Source organism: Rhinichthys klamathensis, unplaced genomic scaffold, assembly GCF_029890125.1.
Source record: "Rhinichthys klamathensis goyatoka isolate OS25496 unplaced genomic scaffold, OSU_Roscu_1.1 h1tg000348l_1, whole genome shotgun sequence".
NCBI classification, from domain to species: Eukaryota; Metazoa; Chordata; class Actinopteri; order Cypriniformes; family Leuciscidae; genus Rhinichthys; species Rhinichthys klamathensis.
In genome coordinates, this window is record NW_026606860.1 from 155632 (window position 1) to 173769 (window position 18138).

Below are 18138 nucleotides of genomic sequence, written 5' to 3' on the forward strand. Positions count from 1 at the left end.
TACTTTTCTCAGGACAAAGTGAAAGTGAAAGTCTTTTTTTTTGATGGTTGTAAATATATTTATAAACAAACTTGTTCATAATCAGTTATACATTTTAAATGGTAAAGTAATAAACAAAACAATTACCAGCTCCCATTGTTGTCTTTCTTCTTGCAACCCACCGTATAACTGTTTGTCTCGCACTGCTCAGCTCTTCCTTATTTGTGTTTATATCTGCATTTTTCACACAGTATTTCCTGGTTCTTCGTTTCATCTGATCTGTTTGAGTGAGATTTTTTAAAAAAATTCTCACTGTAAATATCAATGCTGTGTTGTCGATCCGTTGTTCTGTGAAATGAATGATTTGTTTACAGGAACAACCCATGAGTTCTGGAAAGTCCTGTGGTTACTATGAAGGGTTATGACGTGATAATCAGATCTTTAGTGCTTTGAAATCTTTTGTCTATTTGTAAATTAAAAGAGTGTCCATAATAAATTCCATAATATTCCACTATGTAAATCTGTATTTGGTTTGTGTGAACTGTTTGTGTGATTCATAAAAGTCAATTATTGTTTCTTTTTAACATGCCGACCAGATTTAAAGGGGTCATGAACTGTGTTGTTTTTTCATAATGTTTCCTGGGGTGCATTTATGATGTTAGTATGATTTACTTCAAAAATGTTCATAATTTAGAAATAAAAGGCATTTTGCTAGCCTGATTTTTGCCCTCTGATTTGAACAGTCTGTTTGAAGGGGCGTGTCTGTGTGAGACTTCAGTGTAAACGCCCACTGCTGTGAATGGCTAACATCTTTGCATAGCTAGTATTACATGTGGAACTCTCTCGAAAACTTTTAGCCCGTTTTTACTATTACTGCTCTCAATGTTACTGTAAAAAATTATCGTGATTTTAACGGTAAAAATGCTACAGTGAAAAACTTCCTTACTATATACGGTAAATAACTGTGATATATATAATGGTACATTTAATGTCATTTTACTGTAAAATACCGTTAAATTTACAGTTTTTGGAAGTGAAAAAGAACAAGTCATTGTATAATTTACAGTGAAAAAATGTAAATTGACATTCTCACAATTCCCTGCATGACACTTCACATTTAATGTATTTTTTTTTAAAATAACTGTTTCTTTATAATTTTCTTAGTTTTTTTCTAATCAGTTAAGTACATTAGGGTTTTATGTTACATTTAATGTTGTTAAATTAATGCTTATTGCATTTTTTAAATTTCACCATGTTACCATGATGGTGTTTAATGTTTGTGTGAATGACACTGTGCAGCTTATATTATTATTAACTTTTTTGTGGAAGGGCTGCTTGTGAAGAGCTTTGATCATTTGACTCTCATCACTGCTGTGATGTTGGCTGTCAGTGTATTACAATGGAACAAAACAGTTATTAATATTCCAAAAGGTCAGTAAATTAACATTATATCAGATAATGAAATACGGTTTATTGCTGTAAAATTATATACAGGTTAAAAGTCAACCTAAAACCTAAAATGTTGCTACCGTATTTTTAACAGGAAAACTCTGGTAACCACAACTGCCAGTTTTGTCCCGTAAATTTAACAGATTTTTTTTAGTGTACTTGTAAAAAAAAAGGATAATTATAGCATTACAATTAGATCTATGGCATTATATTAAGATCGTGACTTGAAATGTTGCCGTGATGAGCATTGTAGCCGATCGCAGACATACGCAGCGATCTCGTCATTGCAACTCGATTTCTGCACACTAACGAATGCTTTTGTCACAGGCCGGGGTGGTTGACCGTCCCTTTACGCACCGCCCCTGTAACCCGTACCACCTTGAGGAGCTAACAGAGGATACCACCAGACCAGACAATTAGATAACAGGTATAAAGTTCTTTATTAAATTTAAAGCATTTCTTAAAATGAGATGTCACACAATCAGCTTCTTCCTCTTCTCAGGCAGATCGAGGCAGCGGGAGATAAACGACTCACGTCCCTAACGGATCGGCTCCAGGCCGGACAATGGTAAGTACACGGGTAATGGCTCCTCTTCGAGACAGACCAGGACAACAAGAATCGGCTCCAGGCCAAACAATGGTGAGTGTACAGGTAATGGCTCCTCTTCCAGGCAGATCAAGACAGCGGGAGATGAGTAGCTTACGTAGCGGCTCGGCTCCAGTCTGGACAATGATCAGTAGACAGGTAATGGCTCCTCTTCAAGACAGGTCGGGGCAGCAAGTATCGGCTCCAGGCCGGACAATGGTAAGTACACGGGTAATGGCTTCTCTTCAAGACAGGCCAGGACAGCAAGAATCGGCTCCAGAATCGGCTCCAGGCCGAACAATGGTGAGTGTACAGGTAATGGCTCCTCTTCCAGACAGGTCGAGATAGCGGAGGGTGAATAACTCACGTCTCTACATAAGACACACTCGACAAAACCCAACTCCCCTCGAGTTTAGACGATCCAGCAGGTCACAGACACAAACAAAGGCAAAACTTACTCCCCACTCTTGTATTCAGCAAAGCACTTCAAACACTTCACACGTGCAAATATCCACCATAAGCACTGCAATCCACACACTCACAGTGAACTAGGCCCTTTGCTCGTGGCTCCGACCGGGCTCCTCGTCTTCGATGTGGTTATAACTCGTGGACAGGTGCGGGAACGGAATCCTCGTCCTCGATGTACTTGGACTCAAGAGACAACATGGAAGGTGGACAGCAAGAATCGTGACTGGTTTTGAGAGATCAGAACATCATAATGTTAGTTCGAAGCAAACAATCATCAGAATAGCGTGTACACACAGGAGCAGAATCTTCGGCTTCGTGGAGACTATAGCTCACAGACAGCGGGAGAGATGGACAGCAACAAAGATACTGGCTTTGAGAGATCAGAACATCATAGTGTTAGTTCTTCACCAGGAATCATCCGACCATCACATCCATGTAGGGACAAAGAGTTTTAAGGATCAATATAGAAGATAGCGTGGTACTTAACTTGATCCAAAGATAGCATGTGCACATCCGTTCTTCGTTCTCCAAGAATCCTCCTTCAGAGAATCAGTTTTGCCACCAGTCAACAGCCTGCGAAAATTTACCCCGCTTCTTTTCTTCTCTTCTCTTCAATTATCTCTCTCTCTCATTGTGCAAACACGTTGTAAATAAGAGATAATTGATTATTACGGGAGTTTTGGCACGAGTCCAGAACTCAGTCAGTGATAAACACTGTTTGATTGACAGTTCCAGTGCGCACTGTTTGATTGACAGCTGTAAATTGAGTGTTCTTTGATCACTTTCCATGTATAATTCAATCAGTTTAAATAAACAGATTATTTACACCCTATCATGAGAAACAATGTGAAGTTGACTGTTTAGTCACTGGTTTGATTTACTGACAGGATAAAGAACATGGAGCAAACAACGTTGGCACAACGTACCCAACCTTCTAACAATGTTTAAACAACCTGGCCAAAAGGTTTCTATAACTACGTTGTGTGGTGAAGGTTGTTACAGCGTTGTCACATTGTTGACATTGAACCACCTTTCAGGGCCATTGCTTAAGGTTGTGCCTAAGACAATCACTGGACGACATATGTACTCGTCACTGCCATGAAGCACGAAAATCAGCCTTTTAAATTTCAACCGACCGCTGGGCCGTCTCATTCTTCATCGAGCAAGGAGAGTGTTTAATTTAATTTAATTTACCTCAGCTAAATAAGATAGTAATTATTCAAACACAACCTACAGCTTAATGTGACATTTATTTGTTCAGTCTAAGGGACAGAATAACATTAGCTGATAATTCATGGAGTTTGCAATCTTGTGTAAATTATATAGTAACTTACTAGTGTGCTAACGTTAGCTATATTTCTTTTAATATTCAGTTATCCTTTAATCCTTACCGTTAGGAAAAGTGTTGAACATCTTCTGGTCAGGGATGACAAATATTTTAACTTTATGCCAAAAGGTATAAGCCATAATGAAGCCAAAATGACTTTAATGATGAGTAATTGACATTTCAGCACTCCTTGAACAGACAGCGACTTAAGCGTGTACTTGTTGCACGTTTTTTTTCACCTGTTTAGTTTAGTCAGCTATTTAGTCTCATTCGTTTCTTTGCTCCTCTGGATTTGTTAATGTTTCCTGGACTGATTATTACGCTCCCGTCTGCCATGTATACAGAACCCGGTTTTGTTCATGAAATGATCTGCCTTTGCTTTTTATGTTTTATATATTATATTTTATATTCGTTTATTTAGTTTTTTCTTTTTTCACAAATGTATGACTTTTGGCAGTGCAATTTGATTACAATATGCAGTTTTAATAAAGTTGAATTAATGTAAGTTAACCTTCTGTCATTTTTACAAGTGTACACTTGCAGGTGTTGATTATAATTAATTTACTGTTAGGCCCATTAAATAATAATAAGGATAAACAATATTTTAAAAGTATATAATTATCTAACTAATTATTCAGCCCGAAGGAGCGACGTGGGGCAACCCGATCAACAACCCGATCCCTGGACACGAAAACTAGCTTTAGGGATGTGAAACGTCACCTCGCTGGCGGGGAAGGAGCCTGAGATTGTTGAGAGGTACCGAGAGATAGTCGGGATCACTTCCACGCACGGCTTGGGCTCTGGAACCACACTCCTTGAGAGAGGATGGACTCTTTACCATTCTGGAGTTGCCCATGGTGAGAGGCGGGGGGCTGGTGTGGGTTTGCTTATGGCCCCCCAGCTCAGCCGCTATATGTTGGAGTTCACCCTGGCGAACGAGAGGGTCGCTTCCCTGCGCCTTCGGGTCGGGGATAGGTCTCTCACTGTCGTTTGTGCCTACGGGCCGAACGGCAGTGCAGAGTACCCAGCCTTCTTGGAGTCTCTGGGAGGGGTGCTGGAAAGTGCTCGGAGTGGGGACTCCATCGTTCTACTGGGGGACTTCAGCGTCCACGTGGGCAGCGACAGTGACACCTGGAGGGGCGTGATTGGGAGGAATGGCCCTCCTGATCTGAACCCAAGCGGTGTTCTGCTATTGGACTTCTGTGCTAGTTACAGCTTGTCCATAACGAACACCATGTTCAAGCATAAGGGTGTCCATCAGTGCACGTGGCACCAGGACAACCTAGGCCGGAGGTCGATAATCGACTTTGTGGTTGTTTCATCCGACCAACGGCCGTTTTTCTTAGACACTCGGGTGAAGAGAGGTGCGGAGCTGTCAACTGATCACCACCTGGTGGTGAGTTGGATCCGATGGCGGGGCAGGAAGCTGGACAGACTCGGCAGACCCAAACGTACTGTGAGGGTCTGTTGGGAACGTTTGGCCGAGTCCCCTGTCAAAGAGATCTTTGACCGGATCCCGAGGAAGTCTGGAGATATTGAGTCCGAGTGGACCATGTTCTCCACCTCCATTGTTGACGAAGCCGCTTGGAGCTGTGGCCGTAAGGTCTCGGGTGTCTGTCGAGGTGGCAATCCCCGAACCCGGTGGTGGAGACCGGAAGTAAGGGATGCCATCAAGCTGAAGAAGGAGTCCTATCGGGCCTGGGTGGCTTGTGGGACTCAGCGGAGGAACAGTGCGGTTTTCGTCACGGTCGTGGAACACTGGACCAGCTCTATACCCTCTCCAGGGTGCTGGAGGGTTCATGGGAGTTTGCCCAACCAATCCACATGTGCTTTGTGGATTTGGAGAAGGCATTCGACTGTGTCCCTCGCGGCGTCCTGTGGAGGGTGCTCTGGGAGTATGGGGTCCGGTCCCTGTACGACCGGAGCAGGAGCTTGGTTCGCATTGCCGGCAGTAAGTCAGACTTGTTCCCGGTGCATGTTGGACTCTGGCAGGGCTGCCCTTTGTCACTGGTTCTGTTCATAATTTTTATGGACAGAATTTCTAGGCGCAGCCAGGGGCCGGAGGGTGTCCGGTTTGGGGACCACACGATTTCGTCTCTGCTTTTTGCGGATGATGTTGTCGTGCTGGCCCCATCAGACCAGGACCTTCAGCATGCACTGAGGCGGTTTTCAGCCGAGTGTGAAGCGGCTGGGATGAGAATTAGCACCTCCAAATCTGAGGCCATGGTTCTCAGTCAGAAAAGGGTGGCTGTAACAAGGTTCGTTGTTTGGGAAGAAGGAGGCGGGAACCGGCGAACGTTCAACAATTTTAATAATAAATAAACAAATACAAAAACGAAAGTAAAGACGGCAGTCCCTCACGGTCATAAAATCAACACAACATAAAATCAGGCCTGTTCCTCTCTCGCTCTGCACTGTCGTCGCTCCTCCTTTATGCTTCCGCTCCTCCGTGAGAGATACGAGACCGGTGCATCGCGCAGGTGTCGCTCATTATCAATCACGCCACCGGCCTCGCGTCGTTCTCTCACGTCCCTTGACCTCGTCCTGCTCACCACAGTGGCTTGCCCACTTTAGGTTGGTGGAGAGTTCCTGCCTCAAGTGGAGGAATTCAAGTATCTTGGGGTCTTGTTCACGAGTAAGGGAAGGATGCAACGGGAGATTGACAGACGGATCGGTGCAGCTTCTGCAGTAATGCGGTCGATGTCCCGGTCTGTCGTGGTGAAGAAGGAGCTGAGCTGCAAGGCAAAGCTCTCAATTTACCGGTCAATCTACGTTCCTACTCTCACCTATGGTCATGAGCTGTGGGTCATGACCTAAAAGACAAGATCCCGGATACAGGTGGCCGAAATGAGCTTTTTCCACAGGGTGGCTGGGCGATCCCTTAGAGATAGGGTGAGGAGCTCAGATCACTCGGGAGGAGCTCAGAGTAGAGCCGCTGCTCCTCCACATCGAGAGGGGCCAGCTGAGGTGGCTCGGGCATCTGTTCCGGATGCCTCCTGGTAGTAAATAAGTAGCTTCCCGGCTGGAGGGACTATGGAGGAAGTGTCTGGGGAGAGGGAAGTCTGGGAATCTCTGCTTAGACTGCTCCCCCCGCGACCCGGCCCCGGTGGACAAGCGGAAGATGATGATGATAATTATCTGACAAATTAAAAATTAACCTCAAAACATAACATGCTAAATGGGGGATATCTATGTCTAGCATAAAAATATTGTCAGAACGTTGTCTCGCAGTTCCTGAATGTCACGCAACAATGTTGCTACAGCCCTGTCGCATCTTATACGTTGTTACAATGTTGCGAGCACGTAGACAGCTACATTGCCATAGTAGAAATGCAACGTGCCACAGACGTTGCCTCAACGTAAATGTGTTTGCTGGGATCTGACAGTAGCTACATGAATCACATCAGAAATCACTGGTCACAGACCAGGCATTAGAATGAGCAGGGTTACTTACTTATGTTGTGGCAATACTGTCTATTCTATATCGTAAAAGCCTGCAAAGTCTGCACAGAGTTTGCGGACTGATTTACCAAAGAATCCAGTGAAATGTACTGAATACGAATAAATAATGTTCAACTGAGACATTCACATTGTAGAAAATAAGCAACCACATTCCCAGCATTAGGAATAGATCCTTTGGAAGGTAATGTTATTTTTATTCCAGTGAGTGACCCTGTGCTCTTCTCTCTTCCTCATCTCACTAACGCTAGTGGTAACAATAAAAGCTGATTTTGGACTAACAAGGAAGTTTTCAGTTCTGAAACTTTCAGGATATTCTTATAATATGATTACCTCTTATATGTCAAAACCTCAAGGAAAACTGTATTTCTCATTTCATGACCCCTTTAAATAAGATAAAATGTAAATTACTTGACTGTGAATTATGAATGTATAGTTCTTAATAACGAACTGATGTTTTTAGCTGGTCAGGTCTTCACTATAATGTAAATACATTATGTTCCTTACAAAGTCAAACACTTTTTATACTATTTTAAAAACCATTTAGACTTAAGGTTTAAAATGAAAATAGTGAGTTTTGTTACTATGGTTGTTTAGCTCTTTTGTTTATATAAAGCTTAAAACTTTTAAACCGAGAGGTAACCTGCCAAACAGGTTTTCTTTGCACAGGGCATACCTGTACTGAAAAGTCAAACATTTGTTTCTGTATAAAAAAAAACTTTACTCACACAACTAAACACTTGAAAACCAGCGGTCCATTTTTTTATATTTAAAGCTACCAGCTCAAAGCCACTAGACATTAATTTCAAAAAACATAAAAAAAAATATACAAAACAATAAAAAGCTAATGTAACAAATCAATAACAAGCCTGTTTGTTTGTGCATTATTAACAATAGCCATTATTTTGTAGGCACCGAAAGCTAAATATTTAGCCTGCCACCATGCACACAGTGTGGTGAACACATATGTAATAAAATGTATCCTCTTATGCACCAGTTCATCGAGCTTCACCCACCCCTGTAAAAACACTCATATTATAGGCTATGTGTGGAAGAGACAACCAATCTGGTTCTAATCCCCTGTCTTGAGCTGGAACCCCATCATGTCTGATGATCCTTATGTGGGTAAGTAAATATTGACCCCTTCTAAATCATAAATAGGTCTCTCTCTCTCTCTCTCTCTCTCTCTCTCTCTCTCTCTCTCTCTCTCTCTCTCTCTCTCTCTCTCTCTCTCTCTCTCTCTCTCTCTCTCTCTCTCTCTCTCTCTCTCTCTCTCTCTCTCTCTCTCTCTCTCTCTCTCTCTCTCTCTCTCTCTCTCTCTCTGTGTGTGTGTGTGTGTTTTTGAGAGAGAGGCTACGTCTACACTAATCCGGATACATTTGAAAACAGATCTTTTTGAAAATTGTTGGTTGTCCATTTTGTAACCATTTTATATTCAGGTATGTAATGCAATACCTTCTTTAAGGTAATGTCAATGTGTTGGCACCACTGCAAGTGTATCCGCAGGTGTGTGCAAACAAACATGCATATTGTATGCTTGTGTTTCTGTCTGTCAATTTCTGCCTTTTCAGACTTCACACTATAAATCAAGACAAAAGCTTGCATTCTCCCTAATGTCTGAACCCAAACTGTCTAATGTGTTTATCATGTCTTTGATCTCCCTATAGTCCTGCCAGCAAGCACCACTATAGCCAGTCACAACACAAGAAGGCTTCTGATGATAAGATTCCATGGTATGTGGCATTAACTGTTTGCAAAGGCAGCTCTCACTCGGTTCTTCTGCACATCAATTTGGTCTCTGTGAAGATAAGAATTACACTTTGATTACTTGGAAATAATGGAGGCTGAATACAGAAGTTGCTAAAGCTGAATGCAAGATGCTGTAATAAACTAAAGGAATTAAGGAAGGGAAAATGTACGCAAAAATGAAAATTATGTCATTATTTACCCATATGTTATTGCAAACCAGTATGACTTACATTTATTTATGTGAATTTGTGTGAAACAAAACAATTCTGAAGAAAGTTTTATGCCCCTAAAATAAAAATCAGTGGGATACAAAACCACATTGGACCCCAGTTTTCTTTTATTGCATGGACAAATTTTATTTTAATATCTTATTTTGTGTGGGTGTATTTTCTTATTTGGTCATTTTTGGGTGATCTATCCCTTTAAGTGACAAACAGAGATTATACATTTGAAGTGGATCAAAAACCTTTCAGAAGTTACACATGAATTTTGAACAATACCCGTTCTTGTCTTAGGACAACTTTTTTGATCCACTTCAAATGTTGCCTACTGTAGTTGTGTATGTGAGAAGTTGTGCTGGATGTATTCATTGTCTAGTTGGATATACTTAACAGTTAGCATTAGTCACCTTATCTTTATGGCTCCTCTGGTGAGCCCTGAACTGCTCTGGGTTTGTGAACATCTGTTGGCAGAATGGGCAGACTGACTCTGGGAGGGTATTCCACGGTACACGTCCGACTGAATCTGGAGAGTTCAATTGTTCTTCCAGGGGATCTGCCTTTGTCCAGTGCTTCTGCTTATCTGTGTATACCATGCTAATAACCGACGGCCTGTCGCTTCTCACCACCGCTGTGTTACTCTGAGATCCAGAACCAAATTCTAACCTGGAACCGCAATCTGATCGCAAACCAGATTCTGGTTTCATAGCACAGGACCTTACGTTACCTTCCTCTAACTTCTGTGGGGCCTCTGAGGTGTAATTGTGTTGAGGCCTCTCCTCCTTGCCTGAGACTGAGGTGTGTGTGTCTCTTGGGAAAGAAAATCCTGTAACTCTACTCTCGTTGTTTCGAACTCCTGCCTCATTCCTCTGGTTCTTCCTCACATTCCCAGGTTGAAAGGGCCTCTTCTGCAATCCAGACACTTCCGGTCTCCCCTCTGCATTAAAGCTGACCAGCCCTGCACTCCAGCTTTCTAATGGAGGCACAGACAGCTGCTGAATGCAGTGGTGGAGAGATGGGTAGTCCACGTATTTAAACTTGGGCACCTTTTCTTTAGGACTGGAGGGCCTACCGTTTGGTGCCTTTGCCAACGAGCAGGATCCCAGCCAACCGTTCAGTGGAGGCACAGAAAGCTGTTGGATGCACTGGTGCAAGGAAGGGAAATCCACATACTGGAAACGAGGCACCTTGCGAGGAACATCACAGAGATCGTCTTTTCTGACACGCATTTGTGTTGAGGTCTCTGGGTCACCCTGCTCCATCCTGACCACTTTATCTTTATCTGCTAAGGCGGAGCACTTGGGATTGCCACCTCCATCTAGAGGCAGGAGCCTCCTGTCCTCCATCCCTCTATCTGCACAATGGTGCTTTTGTCTCCTGTAACCATAAAGAGATATAAATTGTTATGAAGGTCTTATGAAATATAAAAGTGTCCAAATCGGTTGTGTAATATTGGACTATTCCTTGTTAAAGGATTATTCTGCGTTCAATACAAGTTCAGCTGAGTCAACAGCATTTATGGCATAAATGTGCGGGCACTATAGCGAAATTTCAGGGTTAAAAGGTTTCAAAAAAGTTTGTTTTTTAATTGTAGTGATGCATTGCATACACATAAGTCACTTTCAAACCAAGGTTTCTGTTGTCAACCCTGTGAATTAGCACGGGGAACTTTTTTTGCATTCAGGTGAAACTCCTGATTGAATAGATTACTATAATTGACATGACTGGATTTCACCTGTGAAATTCCACAGAGCAATGGTAAATGTGACCACACCTTAATGTTGATTACCACAAACAAATATAAAAAAAAAATCATTTTAAAATGAAGCCTTTACAATAAACGTAACTTCGGCTTAGAATAAAGAATGAAGCTAAAAAAAAAACACGTATTAAAACTTGCTTATTATTTGAACTGTAAAATTGTTCTCAGCATTTTTACAGTCGTTTTAGGGTTGACCGCTGTATTTAACTTTGCAAAAAAGGTTAGTATGTTTTTTTTTTTCACCAAATCATGTTAACATGCATTTTATTTAGCTATGTTTTGTGGCTGTTCTACTGAAACTGAATATAAAAAAAAAAAAAAAAAACTACAGTTGGTACAAAATTCTGCCGAATTCTATCTGGAAACAGGACAAGGGACCACATTACTCCGGTACTGGAATCTTTACACTGGCTCCCTGTCAGATTCCGTGTTGATTTTAAAATCTTAATGCTTACTTATAAGGCCTTGCATGGACTGACACCTCATTATCTAACTGAACTTTTAACACCCTACACACCAGCACGTGATCTCCGCTCTTTGGAAGCTGGCCTTTTAATTGTTCCGCATAATTGCGTTGGCATACCTGACTAAAATCCATGGGTGATAGGGCCTTCTCATCGAATGCTCCAAAACTTTGCAATTCCCTGCCTATTGAGATTAGGCAAGCCAAATCTCTTAGTGTTTTTAAAACATCACTTAAAACTTATTTGTTAAGGGTAGCTTTTACATAATTGTTTATAATTGTCTTATTATTACTATTATTAATCCTATATTTCATAATGTTTTAATTTTTTTGTGTTTTATTACGTTTTTCTGTCAGTAATGCATTGTTTGTTTAATTGTATGTTTTATGTTTTTATTCATGTGAAGGGCTTTGAGATACTTTTTAAAGGCGCTATATAAAATAAAGTTTATTATTATTATTATTATATTTAACATTTTACGGATTCACCCCATATTATTTCCATTATAACGTAAGTACCTTACTGTAACTTAGATTTTTTTTTAAAGAAAAAAGGAAATACTCAGTTGAAGCATCTTTTGTTCACTTAACAACTAGCAAGAATCAACATGACTTTTTCTTTTGTGATATACCCAGTTATGGTTCAACAAAAGTAATTAAGTCTCCAAACATTCTGGGACAAACAAATAATTACAGATGTGGGTTGATCCTTATTACATAGATTAAACAGAAAAGCATTCATTAGGCATACATGCTTTGATATGTGAAACAGGGTTCCGCATGCATACTGGTACCAGACCCTTTAAAAGAATACAGCTCACCCTCACTGCACTCCTGAGGGGGTGTGGATTTCACGCCGTGTGTGTGGGTGGCTCTCCACAGGCCAGGCTGGGGAAATTATAATAAAAAAACAAAAGAAAAAAAACTGTGAGATGGCAGGAGATGTGTACACATTATATGTGTGTGAGCATAAAGTGCCTGTGTGTGTGTTTGTGAGGGGAGAGATGGTCTGAGTTGCTCCTGTAGCCCTGTGCCATGTATATAAATAGCTCTGCAGGTATGGAGTAAAGGAGAAAAGTAGGTCAGCTTCAGACTGATCACCTTCTCCAGGGGGCCCAAAACAAAATATCTGTCACACACACACACACACACTACAATCTTCTCTTTCTGTATTCACTATGGTCAAAACCACACAAAAGCCTAGGAGCAGCCCAGCCCAGCCTGACTTCAAATCACAACACACATCTATTGAAATTGACACTGGCTCACTCCCCATGTGTAATCAACAGGTGAAGAGATGTAGTTTACCACCTGGTCAGCCCACAGGCTATACGTTAATGGAAAATTCATTTATCTGATCTCTCACAACCACACCCCAAGCATTATCTATTGTAAAAAAACAACAACACATAACTGATCTAAAATTAGGGTAAAAGATTAAGCTCCCAGTCAAGATATGAGCCTGCTGAGTGAAAAGCTCATGCTGTGTTCAGTTGTAAATATTTTCTGCTTATTGAGGGCTGTGGTCAATATAGAGATTGAAGAGCTGATTATAGGTTTCAGATAGGCCTGTCTATATAGATAGATAGATAGACTATATTTGCTTTTGACACAATTGATGCATAAAATAAGTAAAAGGTTAAGTTAAAAAAAAAAAACATTTTATATAGGCTACATTTAAATGTTCAAAACTCTTTTACTCATTTCTTATTTCGTTTACTTATTTCATTTGTGTCAAAACAGAAAAAAAAACAGAGAAAATAAAAACATGTAGGCCTAGAGACGTGTAAAAAATACTTAAAAAAAACTTTCGACAACTACCTTTTTAAATAGCAATTGGATACATTTCACATTTCTTTCTTCTCTTTCATATGTCTAAAAGAACATTGCTTGGCACAGAGAGAAAAACACAGTAGAATCCGCCCTGGAACCGTGCCGGGCGTGGGGGATAATAACCGTGCTCCACATTCACACTCGCTGTGTTGTTCATGAGGAACTGGGTCACGCGCCGTGGCCTACATTTTTAAGGTTTGTTGTCTTCGTTTTTTCCCCTCCCCACATTTATTTGGGCTGGCCCCGCCCTCGCTGGCTGGGCTGAGCAGAGCAGTGCAACGGGGGTTGGGGAAGAGCGACGGTTCGCACGGTTTGAAGCTGAGAGCCCGAGCGCTGCCAAGCAGTTAGATGCGCCCTCGCAACATGTAGACAAACAGAGCATTCACACGCGCGTGACAGCAGAACAGAGCGCGAGCCAACGAGAAATATGCGCGTGCAGAGTGCAGACACAACGAGCTAATACAGAAAGATGCGCCTGTCGGTCCATACATATTACTGACTTCTTATTAAACAACGTATTCCCCCGTAAAATACACCTGTCATGGATAACACAATAGAAAATAAACTCATTCAGGCAGCGGTTGTTACAAAACCTACATAAAGTAATACGAGGTGACGACAACAATTCAGATAATAACAAATAGGTAGCCTATTTGAATGTATAAGATATACTTTACACATTTCGTATTTCCAGAGGTTTTACCTTATGTTACCGTACTCGGTTGAAGTCCGTGAAGTGCATGTCAAGTGAGTTCTCCGTTGACTTAACCGGAATTGTGTTCGTCTTATTTCAAAGAAGACAGACCATCATCATTTAGGCACATTATTTAAAATAAAGCATAAGGAAATTATTGCTCTGTCAAAATAATTCGTTTGGTTTCTTGACGGACCATTTAAACTTTTTCAATTTGAAAACAATGACCAAGACGGCACAATATTATTTATCCTGTGTTAGTATCAGCGCCACTTTACCGGAGACAGTTCCTTAATGTGTAAAATGTGGTTTAGCTCTAGGAGCCGCTATTCGGATTCTGATAGAGGGAGACGAAAGCCAATCATAGTTTGGTCACGCTTCATGACACACCCATGGACTCCGCCTCATTTACGTTTCTGTGTCCAATCAACGAGATGGTTTTTGATAATTGGGCGGAGCCAACATGTCCTAGTTCTAGGCGAATTATAATTCAGCTCAGACTCCGTTTACTCGAGTCACCCGAGCGCGAGTTGACACCCAATCCTCCGCGCGTCTTTATCAATCAGTCATATTAGCCTTGACATATGCACGCAAAACAGAGATGTCTTTTCTGTCTTTTATCGTCGCACGGGTATACAACTTGATTATATGTTTACATTAATCATAATCCATCTTGGTAGAATTAACACTGGGATCTTTTGTTTCTTGTGTGTTGACATCCTCATACCTGTAACTCTTGTTCAATGTGGGGGAAACATCCGTGTTTGTGGGCTACATTATGTTTGCTACTCAGATGTGCTGGAAGACTTTGAACATGTTATCTGAAACTGTCCAAGCAAACATAAAATAGGTGATGACTGAGAAAATCTTATAACCTTTTTGTTGTTGATAAAAAATTTAATTCCAATAGTGGAGCGGAACTTCAGCTAGGCTACTTTTGTAATTCAAAGATTTATATTGCATAATTCTAGGAAGGTAATGGTTAGGCTACTACATGGATTGAGGATTCACATACTGATATGGAGCTAAATAAGCACATGTACTAAGAAAGAATCTGCACATTCACTAAAACCATTTTTTATTTACATAATCACAGACAAGAAGATAAAATGGTGAGATTTGCAATTGAAATTCAGCTACATCCTGCTGTGACTCTATAGCTCCCCTGATTGTGGTTTAGGTATCAGGTGACAGAACGTCATCCTGGACAGCCACAGGCGCCAGAACCCTCCTATCTTAATGAAGATATCCAGACCACACATTTAAAAGTCTGTCATGGCATTCTTTCAAATAATTCCCCTTTTGGGGCACATAGCATATATTTACTGAGTGCATGAGCAGGCAAAATAGTGCTGAGATAATCTTTGGATAAATCTCTGATATGTTTTCTCTTTGGTAATATTTCAGGACTCTGAAGCAGGGTTTGACATCAGGATATTATGCATGGAATGTGCCGAGTATATCAAGATAATGTGCCATGCTATAAACCTGACAATTTGTGTCTGTCTCGGCTCACGAGTTTCCTTTTTTAAAGTACCTCTTACTCTTAACCCAAAGAGGACAATTTAGGTAAGCTACTCAAATGATAGCAAGTAAATGTCTGCCATATAATCTTGGGTTTGAAAGATGTTTTATTGGCCATGAAAACTGCTCTGAATGCATTGCGCTTCCTATAAAGGCCAAACAGTGCCACATGAAATAAAACAGAATGAAAGCATTTTCAAAAAGAAAATTTGAAGAATGTGAAGTTTTTTTTGAACTAGCACCTAATTATTAAAGCCTGATATTCCTAGCAAATAAATTCAACACAGTATTTTAAATCCTTTCAACACATGGATATTATTGCTGTTATTTCCACTGAATTATAACTAAATTGTCAGGTGCCATTATAAACAAGCACCATCAATTTTTAGTTTTAGCTTGTTTCACTTCTGTCTTATAAACAATGAAATAAAGAAAATAAATCTCTTTGTAGAAGTGGATTAACTGGAGGGATCACAGATGAATGAGGCATGTGCTGCTGTTCTCATTTTCATGTCTGGATGAGCTGTGATCTCAGAAGTGTCTTTCATTTAGTATTGGATGAACAGCAGTATAAACTATAGTTTTTGAAAAAAGTTCTCTGTGACCATCCATAGCAGCTGGTACATGCCATCTTCTTGAGCTGATGCTTTCGATGGACTGGCGTTCAGGTCAAGTGTTTGTGCCTTTTGTCAGATGTCCTAGTGAGGTTTTTCACTCTTTTTTGGAATGAATCGGGTAGAAAACGAGTAGTCGAGGGGTTTTTGAACACCTCATTCCCCTCCTTTCATCCCCTTGCCCCACTTTCTCCTATATTCGATAGGCTGGTGCAGAAACATGAGCATCACAGCCTATTGGAAGACAGAAACAGAACAGCATGAGTTCAAAAGTTTGAACAACCTTAAATTGCAGAGCTTAAAGGGACAGACAAAAAAAAAAAGTAAATTCTCTCATCATTTACTCACTCTCATGTTTCCAAACCTGTGTGTTTTCTTTCTTCTGCGGAACACAACAGAAATGAAATGGTGTCCAAAGCAACATTGGATTTTTCAAAATATCTTTTTTATGTTCCGTAGAAGAAAGAAAATCATATACACTCAAAAAAATAACTCTTTGAATGAACATAAAAAAATCATGGAAAGGATTTCCACATGATTAACTTGCTTTATTTCAGCATTATGCAATTCTTTTATTCCAATTTAACGTACTTACCTTGGGTCAACTTAATGTATTAAGGTTGATTCAACTTATTTACTATGGTTGGGAACAGCTTAATTTAATATTGTCAGCGAATTTAAAAAGTATTGCTGAATCAGTTTTCAGCCTAACCAAATGCTCCACTCTTCTCCACAATGGTAACCCACTGTAATTTAAATGGTACTAATAATTGCAATGTAATTGAACATTAAACAATTATGCACTATCAAGTCTTCCCTTTTCTCATTTTCTCAAAAAACCCCATCAAATAACACTTCATTTTAACATTTATTCTCTCTTAATTCAACCATATGCAAAGCATGCTGGGAACTAACAAGCACCGCCTAGTTTCAATTAATGCAACACAAATCAATCATGTAATCCAACACAAGCGGATTAAGTAAACTTAAATGTTACATATTTAAGCAGATTGAACACAATCAAATTAAGTTCGGGCAAAATGGCAGTTGGCTCGCACTATTGCCACTCTCTGGATGTAAGAATTTTGTACTTAACAAAAATGGTTTGTGTTTAGGCAACGCGTTAGGATTTTGTACTGTTAAGTTGAGACATAATTACGTGGACCTTAATAGAAAAAACATTTTAAGTCAAAAAACACAATTATTATAAGTAAACTAAATATAAATATATTATGTAAAGTGCATAACCTTCCTCGTTCATTTTTTTGAGTGTAGGTTTGGAATGACAGGGTGAATAAAAGAACTAAGACATGTACTGTAGGTATAGTTGTTACAGCAACTACAACTGTAAACTCTTTTATCCATTCATTAGGCAGAAAACTGAAATCTTCCAAACAAAGAAATAAATATAATGTGACTGAACTCACTGAAATGTCTCTGTTCTATACCTCAGTTCCCCATATTCTTTTGTCGATCCAGGAATTTCTGCCGCCTGTCAGGCGGAATCTCATCCAAGCTGATACCATGGTTGCTCGCCCTTTGTGGCAACATAAATAAAGATATCAGCATATCAACACAACACGTTTAGTTGACTCTAGATGTACATAAAGACCGAAGTGGTTAATCTTTCTTACCCAGGAGTAAGGTCTGGCGGTATAGGTAGTGGCTTGTTAAATCCATCCCTCCCAACCAACCAAAATGTTTCCTCTACACCTTTACCCTGTAAGAGAATGACAGGAGCTCATATGACAGGCTTCAAGACTTTTATGAGGCATTTACTACAATACTGTATAATAGAGTGTGTTCCCTTGGTTATAGTGTGTGTTGGTTGGGAATTGTTAAAAGAATAAACTATCTTGAAACACATTTTCACCCTCACACTAGTTTACTGAATTTGTTTACTAACAATGTCCAATGGTGGACATACATGCAACAGTGAAGAATTATGTTATTTTTTTCTGAAAGTCATGAACCTTTATAGTTTCTTTTCCATCACATTTCAAATGATGTGTT

At 40.3% G+C, this 18138-nt stretch overlaps 2 protein-coding genes and 1 long non-coding RNA gene across 5 annotated transcripts in view; all 3 read right to left on the reverse strand.

Annotated features, from left to right (window-relative positions):
• The window catches only part of si:ch211-284e13.4 (insulin receptor substrate 1-B), a 49575-nt gene extending 49161 nt beyond the window's left edge, over window positions 1-414 (reverse strand). The window contains exon 1 of the transcript XR_008803721.1: window positions 127-414. The gene's annotated coding sequence lies outside the window, so the exon portion shown is untranslated. The remainder of the gene's footprint in view (window positions 1-126) is intronic.
• Window positions 415-8036: 7622 nt separating this feature from the next.
• On the reverse strand, window positions 8037-14312 carry si:ch211-284e13.6 (uncharacterized). Of its 3 annotated transcripts, XR_008803718.1 has the most exons (5): window positions 13997-14312; window positions 12282-12348; window positions 9646-10612; window positions 8892-9066; window positions 8037-8437 (listed from the first exon to the last, which is right to left on the reverse strand). XR_008803718.1 is itself a non-coding variant. In XM_056232557.1 (4 exons), the coding sequence occupies exons 3-4, from the start codon at window positions 10579-10581 to the stop codon at window positions 9055-9057; spliced, it is 948 nt and encodes a 315-aa protein (XP_056088532.1). In that variant the 5' UTR covers window positions 10582-10612; window positions 12282-12348; window positions 13997-14312; the 3' UTR covers window positions 8639-9054. The 3 variants fall into 3 exon arrangements, 1 of the variants encoding a protein (XP_056088532.1); XR_008803719.1 differs by lacking the exon at window positions 12282-12348; XM_056232557.1 differs by lacking the exon at window positions 8037-8437 and having other exon boundaries at window positions 8639-9066.
• A 736-nt stretch (window positions 14313-15048) lies between these two features.
• Window positions 15049-16531, reverse strand: LOC130068912 (uncharacterized). Its single transcript, XR_008803717.1, has 2 exons — window positions 16474-16531; window positions 15049-16359 (listed from the first exon to the last, which is right to left on the reverse strand). It is a non-coding gene; the product is annotated as an uncharacterized LOC130068912 (long non-coding RNA).
• Between the last annotated feature and the right edge of the window lie 1607 nt (window positions 16532-18138).